The 11,927-nt window shown below is 42.1% G+C and overlaps 1 protein-coding gene across 1 annotated transcript in view; it reads right to left on the minus strand.

The window, feature by feature from the left end:
- The window catches only part of LOC124144582 (poly(A)-specific ribonuclease PARN-like), a 32,801-nt gene extending 22,916 nt beyond the window's left edge, over positions 1-9,885 (minus strand). Inside the window, exons 1-5 of the mRNA XM_046514071.2 lie at positions 9,825-9,885; positions 6,795-6,872; positions 6,055-6,128; positions 5,669-5,736; positions 5,268-5,349 (exon numbers count right to left, since the gene is read on the minus strand). Coding sequence (XP_046370027.1) covers positions 5,268-5,349; positions 5,669-5,736; positions 6,055-6,128; positions 6,795-6,872; positions 9,825-9,843 — 321 coding nt within the window. The 5' untranslated portion in view covers positions 9,844-9,885. The remainder of the gene's footprint in view (positions 1-5,267; positions 5,350-5,668; positions 5,737-6,054; positions 6,129-6,794; positions 6,873-9,824) is intronic.
- Between the last annotated feature and the right edge of the window lie 2,042 nt (positions 9,886-11,927).

An 11,927-nucleotide genomic window follows, 5' to 3' on the forward strand; every position in this document is an offset into this window, starting at 1 on the left:
TCTCCCTGTGCATACATTGGGCTGCTGTCTTTACACTGCATCCTTCTCCCTGTGCATACATTGGGCTGCTGTCTTTACACTGCATCCTTCTCCCTGTGCATACATTGGGCTGCTGTCTTTACACTACATCCTTCTCCCTGTGCATACATTGGGCTGCTGTCTTTACACTGCATCCTTCTCCCTGTGCATACATTGGGCTGCTGTCTTTACACTACATCCTTCTCCCTGTGCATACATTGGGCTGCTGTCTTTACACTACATCCTTCTCCCTGTGCATACATTGGGCTGCTGTCTTTACACTACATCCTTCTCCCTGTGCATACATTGGGCTGCTGTCTTTACACTACATCCTTCTCCCTGTGCATACATTGGGCTGCTGTCTTTACACTGCATCCTTCTCCCTGTGCATACATTGGGCTGCTGTCTTTACACTGCATCCTTCTCCCTGTGCATACATTGGGCTGCGGTCTTTACACTACATCCTTCTCCCTGTGCATACATTGGGCTGCTGTCTTTACACTACATCCTTCTCCCTGTGCATACATTGGGCTGCTGTCTTTACACTGCATCCTTCTCCCTGTGCATACATTGGGCTGCTGTCTTTACACTACATCCTTCTCCCTGTGCATACATTGGGCTGCTGTCTTTACACTGCATCCTTCTCCCTGTGCATACATTGGGCTGCTGTCTTTACACTACATCCTTCTCCCTGTGCATACATTGGGCTGCTGTCTTTACACTGCATCCTTCTCCCTGTGCATACATTGGGCTGCTGTCTTTACACTGCATCCTTCTCCCTGTGCATACATTGGGCTGCTGTCTTTACACTGCATCCTTCTCCCTGTGCATACATTGGGCTGCTGTCTTTACACTGCATCCTTCTCCCTGTGCATACATTGGGCTGCTGTCTTTACACTACATCCTTCTCCCTGTGCATACATTGGGCTGCTGTCTTTACACTGCATCCTTCTCCCTGTGCATACATTGGGCTGCTGTCTTTACACTACATCCTTCTCCCTGTGCATACATTGGGCTGCTGTCTTTACACTGCATCCTTCTCCCTGTGCATACATTGGGCTGCTGTCTTTACACTGCATCCTTCTCCCTGTGCATACATTGGGCTGCTGTCTTTACACTGCATCCTTCTCCCTGTGCATACATTGGGCTGCTGTCTTTACACTGCATCCTTCTCCCTGTGCATACATTGGGCTGCTGTCTTTACACTGCATCCTTCTCCCTGTGCATACATTGGGCTGCTGTCTTTACACTGCATCCTTCTCCCTGTGCATACATTGGGCTGCTGTCTTTACACTGCATCCTTCTCCCTGTGCATACATTGGGCTGCTGTCTTTACACTGCATCCTTCTCCCTGTGCATACATTGGGCTGCTGTCTTTACACTGCATCCTTCTCCCTGTGCATACATTGGGCTGCTGTCTTTACACTGCATCCTTCTCCCTGTGCATACATTGGGCTGCTGTCTTTACACTGCATCCTTCTCTCTGTGCATACATTGGGCTGCTGTCTTTACACTGCATCCTTCTCCCTGTGCATACATTGGGCTGCTGTCTTTACACTGCATCCTTCTCCCTGTGCATACATTGGGCTGCTGTCTTTACACTACATCCTTCTCCCTGTGCATACATTGGGCTGCTGTCTTTACACTGCATCCTTCTCCCTGTGCATACATTGGGCTGCTGTCTTTACACTGCATCCTTCTCCCTGTGCATACATTGGGCTGCTGTCTTTACACTACATCCTTCTCCCTGTGCATACATTGGGCTGCTGTCTTTACACTACATCCTTCTCCCTGTGCATACATTGGGCTGCTGTCTTTACACTGCATCCTTCTCCCTGTGCATACATTGGGCTGCTGTCTTTACACTACATCCTTCTCCCTGTGCATACATTGGGCTGCTGTCTTTACACTACATCCTTCTCCCTGTGCATACATTGGGCTGCTGTCTTTACACTACATCCTTCTCCCTGTGCATACATTGGGCTGCTGTCTTTACACTACATCCTTCTCCCTGTGCATACATTGGGCTGCTGTCTTTACACTACATCCTTCTCCCTGTGCATACATTGGGCTGCTGTCTTTACACTACATCCTTCTCCCTGTGCATACATTGGGCTGCTGTCTTTACACTACATCCTTCTCCCTGTGCATACATTGGGCTGCTGTCTTTACACTACATCCTTCTCCCTGTGCATACATTGGGCTGCTGTCTTTACACTACATCCTTCTCCCTGTGCATACATTGGGCTGCTGTCTTTACACTACATCTTTCTCCCTGTGCATACATTGGGCTGCTGTCTTTACACTGCATGCTTCTCCCTGTGCATACATTGGGCTGCTGTCTTTACACTGCATCCTTCTCCCTGTGCATACATTGGGCTGCGGTCTTTACACTGCATCCTTCTCCCTGTGCATACATTGGGCTGCTGTCTTTACACTGCATCCTTCTCCCTGTGCATACATTGGGCTGCTGTCTTTACACTACATCCTTCTCCCTGTGCATACATTGGGCTGCTGTCTTTACACTACATCCTTCTCCCTGTGCATACATTGGGCTGCTGTCTTTACACTACATCCTTCTCCCTGTGCATACATTGGGCTGCTGTCTTTACACTACATCCTTCTCCCTGTGCATACATTGGGCTGCTGTCTTTACACTACATCCTTCTCCCTGTGCATACATTGGGCTGCTGTCTTTACACTACATCCTTCTCCCTGTGCATACATTGGGCTGCTGTCTTTACACTACATCCTTCTCCCTGTGCATACATTGGGCTGCTGTCTTTACACTACATCCTTCTCCCTGTGCATACATTGGGCTGCGGTCTTTACACTACATCCTTCTCCCTGTGCATACATTGGGCTGCTGTCTTTACACTACATCCTTCTCCCTGTGCATACATTGGGCTGCTGTCTTTACACTGCATCCTTCTCCCTGTGCATACATTGGGCTGCTGTCTTTACACTGCATCCTTCTCCCTGTGCATACATTGGGCTGCTGTCTTTACACTACATCCTTCTCCCTGTGCATACATTGGGCTGCTGTCTTTACACTACATCCTTCTCCCTGTGCATACATTGGGCTGCGGTCTTTACACTGCATCCTTCTCCCTGTGCATACATTGGGCTGCTGTCTTTACACTGCATCCTTCTCCCTGTGCATACATTGGGCTGCTGTCTTTACACTACATCTTTCTCCCTGTGCATACATTGGGCTGCTGTCTTTACACTGCATGCTTCTCCCTGTGCATACATTGGGCTGCTGTCTTTACACTGCATCCTTCTCTCTGTGCATACATTGGGCTGCGGTCTTTACACTGCATCCTTCTCCCTGTGCATACATTGGGCTGCTGTCTTTACACTGCATCCTTCTCCCTGTGCATACATTGGGCTGCTGTCTTTACACTACATCCTTCTCCCTGTGCATACATTGGGCTGCTGTCTTTACACTACATCCTTCTCCCTGTGCATACATTGGGCTGCTGTCTTTACACTGCATCCTTCTCCCTGTGCATACATTGGGCTGCTGTCTTTACACTGCATCCTTCTCCCTGTGCATACATTGGGCTGCTGTCTTTACACTACATCCTTCTCCCTGTGCATACATTGGGCTGCTGTCTTTACACTGCATCCTTCTCCCTGTGCATACATTGGGCTGCTGTCTTTACACTACATCCTTCTCCCTGTGCATACATTGGGCTGCTGTCTTTACACTACATCCTTCTCCCTGTGCATACATTGGGCTGCTGTCTTTACACTGCATCCTTCTCCCTGTGCATACATTGGGCTGCTGTCTTTACACTGCATCCTTCTCCCTGTGCATACATTGGGCTGCGGTCTTTACACTGCATCCTTCTCCCTGTGCATACATTGGGCTGCTGTCTTTACACTGCATCCTTCTCCCTGTGCATACATTGGGCTGCTGTCTTTACACTGCATCCTTCTCCCTGTGCATACATTGGGCTGCTGTCTTTACACTGCATCCTTCTCCCTGTGCATACATTGGGCTGCTGTCTTTACACTGCATCCTTCTCCCTGTGCATACATTGGGCTGCTGTCTTTACACTGCATCTTTCTCCCTGTGCATACATTGGGCTGCTGTCTTTACACTACATCCTTCTCCCTGTGCATACATTGGGCTATGCTTGAAGTGTAGTTCGTACACATGAATAAGTGCTTCCACTATGATGTGTGCCAGGGAGTGCTCTGGCCAATGGATGCTCAGATTATATCAGTAAGTTTCTTTTAAATATTCACAGATTTGAGACAGAATGAATTTAACTTCAGTGATTTAGACAATGCTTCATTGTATCAGCTGACTAAAGATTTACATTACCATGGCAGTCAAACATATTCATGTGTGATGGAGGGATACACAATCTCATTTATATCAATAAGACTTCAATTTGATGCCTCTCTCCAGCAATATCTGACAAACCCTCTACATCAGATCGCAACACCCAATTAGTGTGGGGACTCCTCATGTCTCTATACAAGTCAGCGAAGCTTCACCATTTCACAACAGCATACCTCATTACTTTGCATCTTTAAAATCGTCATAAATGGACACTTCCTAATGATGAATAAAAATGTTTGTGCTGTGCTGTGCTGCAAATATTTTATATCATGTCGTACCAGTCATGTTTTTTAATCTTTTTTTCTGTTTCATTTCTGCTACTTAGAACATGACTAAATCTGCCCATAGAGTGTTGTTCCAGGCTGCTAGTATCAGAATGCAGGTGAACCGTTACCGAAAGTAGACATCTCAAAACCCCATGCTTTCTTCCTGTGGATTGGGTGGTCATATGTCGTTCAGGGTTCAGCTGACACGCCCTGCTACAAAGGGTTTGTCAGATGTTGATGGAGAGAGGCAACAGATCAGTGTATAAGATCTGAATTTAATAAGATTTGAGAAACATAGTATGTACAAATCCATAAAGTATTGACGATTATTTCAGAATGAAACCACTCGCTACTCAAACTGTGTACACCTGCTGATTAATTTCGCTCAAGTATACATGTGTACAAGAGGTTTGCATTTCACTGTCATTGACACGGGACTTGGAGAGCTGCTCACAGTCATGCCGTTGATGACGTCAAGGTCTAAACGGTATCGTAGCCCAAACACAATTGGAGGTAGAGAATCAAGAGCCTACATTCAAGAATCCAAGCAATAGTACTCTCTAAAGTGATTCGTGGGAGACATTTCCAAAGAGAGGAAAGTCGTGTGACTGTTCCTAGGTACTGACCTGACAGAGAAATCGTAGATCTGGAGCCTGGCGACTGAATGGACGTGGGAATATGTACATGTTGAATGGTCGGGATGTGTAACTGAAACAATACACCAGGACATGACTGTCAATTGCACATGACATATGCTTTAGAGGACAGGATCAGAGATGCAGTTATGTTATATAAATTATAATATTTATTATATATGTATACATGTCATACCTATCCTAATACAACCGCTGCAAATTCCCTCTCTCTTCAATCCCATTACATAACCAAAATTTGCCGCTCAAGCAGGTCACCAATCTGAGTTACTGCTTTGTACATCTTGTGTTAAAACGTAAAAGACTTTATGTTAGAAAGGCTATCAGTGACATTAAATGTTGATGCAGTACATGCATATATCATGCATGCATACCTTTTTTTCTCTGGATCATATTTAAAAGCTGCTAGGCCAAACTGTACAAGTAAAAAATGTGCTGCACCCTGAAACAAAAAACTACAGATTATATGCAGGACATGCAAACATTGAACATAAACTTGCCATGCTTGCCCTGAAACTGAGATTTGAAAAGTTACATTTCATGTACTGAACGTGCAGCGATGTTGCCATCATAAATTGTGCAACTTAGTCTACAAGCAAATTAATCTGTATGTTTAAAGTTTTAAAGTTAAAACTTTAGGATGCTTGTTCCAGATGATATCATTTTCAAGGAACCATGGAAACCGGCAGTTGAAATAATCCCTTTAATGCTCATGACATAAATTTGCAATGCAGGCAAGATACTGGTCCATTTCACTTGCCTTCCTCAACTTGTGGTATCTCTCTTCGGGGGTATCAAATGATCCGATTGACTCAGCATCCTTGGCATGAAGTCCTGACAATCAATATTTGCATTCCAAATAAAATATGTTAAACATATTAAACACAATTAATATCATCTGTTATAAGCTAACGTTTTAATTTGTCTTTTCCATTAAACCAATTTCCATATGATCATAATGATGTAGGCACTTGGGGCTATGATCATGATGATGTAAGCACTTGGGGCTATGATCATGATGATGTAGGCACTTGGGGCTATGATCATGATGATGTAGGCACTTGGGGCTATGATCATGATGATGTAGGCACTTGGGGCTATGATCATGATGATGTAGGCACTTGGGGCTATGATCATGATGATGTAGGCACTTGGGGCTATGATCATTCTGATCCTGCTGATGTTACTCTATTCCGACGCTGTTCTTTTATGATGTCGCTCTATTTTGATGTCACTCTTTTCTGATATCGCTCTGTTCTCATGTCGCTCTGTTCTCATGTCACTCTATTCTGATGTCGCTTTATTCTGATCATGCTGATGTCTCTATATTCTGATGTCACTCTACTGTGTAGACTTTAGTCTTCACTGCAGAACTACACCAAAAATTAACTGATATTAAGTAAATATTTTGAAGGCTGAACAAATGCTGAAAGGTTCCAGAAAGAATAGTTTTACAACATGTGCCAAAGGTCAGCTGATAATACATATGATGTTTCCTACCTGTAAATTCCCCATCAATCGCAAGGAAGTCTGCTTCTTTGATAGCTTCCTCGATTTGACTGAGACATTCCTTAAAGTCTGTAATTTGCCAAATTCATAAAAATAACATGAACACAATGAATACATACAAGTAATAAAATAACAACAATCATCATAATATAGAGCTTCATGATTAGCTCAAGCATTATCTAAGATATAAGACAAAGCACCTCTGCCCGTGGCTGGTAAATATGGAAGAAACAGTATTCCCCCCAAATGACAGGTTTTGGAACATGTGGAAGGCCCAGAGTTTCTTTCAGCTGCATTCAGATGTAATTCAAGCATGTTGACATTGCCCAGTAGCAATGTTGTGAAGATGATTTCAAAATCTTACTATTTATTGGTCCACTTATCAGTGAAATAAAAAGTACCTTGTCAAAAATTTAACATTAGATGTAATCATAATAACTTGAATTGGGAAATATTTAATTTCAATGTTTTGATTTTCACCAAAATTTACTGCAGACATGGGGACGAAGATAAGTCTCTGAAACCACCTGGATATATCTCTGTACATAGTTCAGCATTTCATCCCATGGCAACAAAGATCAATCTCACCTGTTTCCAGTGTAACTTTACCATGTTTACACTGTGGTATACAAATTTGCACTCAGCAGAAATACTGTACTACACCTGTATAATCATGTTAATGCGCACTGAATGTAGAATTAAACAATTTCATGCAGAGTTCAACATTTTATCAATATCCCGACCAAATGTGTACTTTACCTCATCACTGGCTTAACTAATACACAATCTCATTAAAATCAGATCTTAGTTCTCGCTACCGCTAAACAAAAGTCTGAGGACATCCCATTAGGGGTCACGTTAGAATGACCTTATATCCGACCAATCAGAGCGTCGCTTACCGGATCATGAAAGTGACAGTCGGAATGTGATTTCTGATCATGCAACCTCAAAAACTTAAACACGGGGTATTCCGAATGTTAGTTACGGGCTTAACGACTGAATCCATACAATTTAGACTATCTATTAGCCATTCCAGAATGTTATTTTGTTTAGGTTTCAAATTTGTAATCGAGAATTTGTCAAAATATGTTTTGAAGCGTAGTCACCAATTTGAAACTAGTGCCATAAAGCATGAGAAAGCTACCTTCTGATTGGATAATGTCGACTTCTTGTCAGTCATTCCATTGGTCAGTCAAAGTTTGCGCAAGGTCGGTCTGACGTGACCCACAATAGGGTGCCCTCTGATCTTTGTTTAGCGGTAGCAAGAATTAAGATCTGATTTTAATGAGATTGAACTAATACTCTGTGTGTAATCTCATAATAGTGGCTCTGTTCATGTTTTCACAATGGTTCAACATTGGTTGTTTGTCCCCTTGACAACTTTTGACTTTTCCATACACGGGAAATGGTAATGAAACTTGGAACCTAATTCTACATGAGTGAAATTAACTCCTGATGTCATCTAATGCTACTATGATTGGACTGAAGAACTGTTCATGGATTGTCTGGTGTGTTTAGTTAAAATACAAGAACATAGTAACCCACTTTGCGGATTGAATTTTACGGTGCACATGATTTCAATGTGTATCGGAGGAATGTTAAGGATAACTGTTCAGTGACTGTTTGTTTATATATTTGTTTTCAGGAAATGGACTTTGTCGCAAACACATTCAGTTTGGCGGAGAGAACATTAAAATGCACATGCTTTTGCCTGAATGTTTGTGTTATATAAGCATGTCGGCTGGTTTTTAAAGAAGTCTAACTTCAACCATAGTGGTGACTAGACATAAGAATGTATTGTTACTTAGACTGACAGTGCTCATCATAGTCAGCATGACATCATTGTTTGTATAGTTTAACTTTCAGTCATATTCAGAATAATTTTGTAAGGGAAATACTACTATTTTTGTGTAGTGTTCTGCCTTCAATTGTCCTGTCTTTTTATATGTAATTAAAAGGTGAATAGAAAACTTTAGCATTTATTTTCATTCCACTGCAAAACGATGATAATGAGAACTTTGTCTATTTAGAGTTAACCATGGGCAACATTCACATTCTAAACATGCTTCAACCAAACTTTGTATTTTAAGCTTATATATCATAATACTGCGCTTTACTGGGTACACAGTTACCATCATGCTGAGGAACAAACTACTATTGCCAGCTTGAAGCTAAGCTGGGCTAATAAGTACCTAATTAGCCCACACTCTACCCTGTGCAAATAATTAGTGCATGTTTACTAAGTCATCAGCACCCGTTTGTATACCTTTATGCACATGCACAGTAGCCATTTTCTCTATGAAACTTGAAACTTGATAACATATGACTGATTTTACTCCAATTACATTGTATTAATTTGTTAAAAGAGCTAGCTAATAAACACACTAACTCACAGCTAACCCTATGGATTATAAAGGCATGAAAGATCAGTGAAGTAAGACATGCTATAGTCACACCCTGCAGCGTGAGCCAATTATCACTCGCTCTGAGGTGCACCCAGTAAACTGCAGTGTTATAAAGTATCCACAGAGGATTTTTTTTTTAAATAATAAGTGGTCCCTGGTAGAAATGTGCACTAATGTGCCTAATGTGTAATCCAGTGTCATAGTGACATGAGTATATATCTAGAACAAAAGTAGTATAGATTTACCACTGCCCGTTCAACTTCCATGTATTCTCGTCATGGTGGTGATTAGTTTTGTAATGGATGATAAAAACGTAACATTTTGATGTAATAGCCAAAGTATAGCGGTATGAGGGGCAGGTATGATACCAGGACACTATCATGATGTGCCAAAATGTACAATAGGCCCAGTGGTATATTATTCGAAGTAAGATGCCGCGAAATTTGATTTCTCTTCCGAAATGTATGATGTGTAACGGATATCAGAGGTTGACACCGAACGAAAAAATGTCCAAGATACCAAACAATTAACATGACATTAACAACCAAATTATGATGAACTAAATGTATTTTTGAAATAAGTTTCGTAAAAGCGAAAGTAAAAATCAAGCTCTCACTCGTTTTGGTGACCTCCATCTTGTTTTGGTGTAGACGCTTATAGCAAACACAAACAAGGAACTCGTGATAATTATCAATCTATTTCTGTCATATTATACTAAATTGTAAAAACAAATATAAAGGATATTTTTTTTGTAACTTAGATGTCACGTTGCCTCCTGGTCTAACCATTTTTGTTGTTGTAAGGGGAAACTAAATGATACTACTGTAGAACAACACATCTCGATAAACACAAGTCTCAATTCGAGTGTCACACCTTAGATCATCCTTTCTCATAGTTTTTCACGTGTGCATATTTACAATTAATACAGTAAATGACAGAAGGGAAAATAAAGTGAAGTAGAGAAACGTATGTCTAGTACATTAATATCGCTCACTCAAAACCGTTTGTTTTCTTTATAAATATGTGTACATTCGTAAAGATGTTTTAAGCGATAGATCAACCTCGTTTCTCAATCCATTGTTCCTTTTATCATGTAAACAATCGATCGAAATAATGACTACATTGATCAGTTAACATTTTGACATTATTAAAGCATCAAATGCCCTCAGTACTAGGTGGAATATAAGCGGCTAAAAGTGTAAATTAAATTATAACGATGATGTGAATTCAGACAGAATCGGCCAACAACACTACCCACATACAGCCAGAACATTTACCTAATCGCCCTCATCTCGAATACGATCAGTCCTGAAAATACCATCTTCATATTGATGCAAAATAATATGTGATAAAGATGACATTGTTGTCCTTTGAAAAACTGATATCGTGAAACTTCGTAACGCAAATATTTTTGCAACTCACAACCATATGTAATATGGTATCTACTTGATCTGTCACAAAACAATACAACCAGTGGCCATGTTGGTATATGCTTGGACTGTCAGCCAGCAATACAACCAGAGGCCATGTTGGTATATGCTTGGACTGTCATCAAGCAATACAACAAGAGGCCATGTTGGTATATGCTTGGACTGTAACCCACCAATACAACCAGAGGCCATGTTGGTATATGCTTGGACTGTCAGCCAGCAATACAATCAGTGGCCATGTTGGTATATGCTTGGACTGTCAGCCAGCAATACAATCAGTGGCCATGTTGGTATATGCTTGGACTGTAACCCATTAATACAATCAGAGGCCATGTTGGTATATGCTTGGACTGTCAGCCAGCAATACAATCAGTGGCCATGTTGGTATATGCTTGGACTGTCAGCCAGCAATACAATCAGTGGCCATGTTGGTATATGCTTGGACTGTCAGCCAGCAATTCAATCAGTGGCCATGTTGGTATATGCTTGGACTGTCAGCCAGCAATACAACCAGAGGCCATGTTGGTATATGCTTGGACTGTCAGCCAGCAATACAACCAGAGGCCATGTTGGTATATGCTTGGACTGTCAGCCACCAATACAATCAGTGGCCATGTTGGTATATGCTTGGACTGTCAGCCACCAATACAACCACTGGCCATGTTGGTATATGCTTGGACTGTCAGCCAGCAATACAACCAGAGGCCATGTTGGTATATGCTTGGACTGTCAGCCAGCAATACAACCAGAGGCCATGTTGGTATATGCTTGCACTGTCACCCACCAATACAATCAGAGGCCATGTTGGTATATGCTTGGACTGTAACCCACCAATACAATCAGAGGCCATGTTGGTATATGCTTGGACTGTAACCCACCAATACAACCAGAGGCCATGTTGGTATATGCTTGGACTGTAACCCACCAATACAATCAGAGGCCATGTTGGTATATGCTTGGACTGTCAGCCAGCAATACAATCAGTGGCCATGTTGGTATATGCTTGGACTGTCAGCCAGCAATACAATCAGTGGCCATGTTGGTATATGCCTGGACTGTCAGCCAGCAATACAATCAGTGGCCATGTTGGTATATGCTTGGACTGTCAGCCAGCAATACAACCAGTGGCCATGTTGGTATATGCTTGGACTGTCAGCCAGCAATACAACCAGAGGCCATGTTGGTATATGCTTGGACTGTCACCCACCAATACAATCAGAGGCCATGTTGGTATATGCTTGGACTGTCACCCACCAATACAATCAGTGGCCATGTTGGTATATGCTTGG

Source organism: Haliotis rufescens, unplaced genomic scaffold (assembly GCF_023055435.1).
Source record: "Haliotis rufescens isolate VD_foot unplaced genomic scaffold, xgHalRufe1.0.p SCAF_11, whole genome shotgun sequence".
Classification (NCBI taxonomy): domain Eukaryota; kingdom Metazoa; phylum Mollusca; class Gastropoda; order Lepetellida; family Haliotidae; genus Haliotis; species Haliotis rufescens.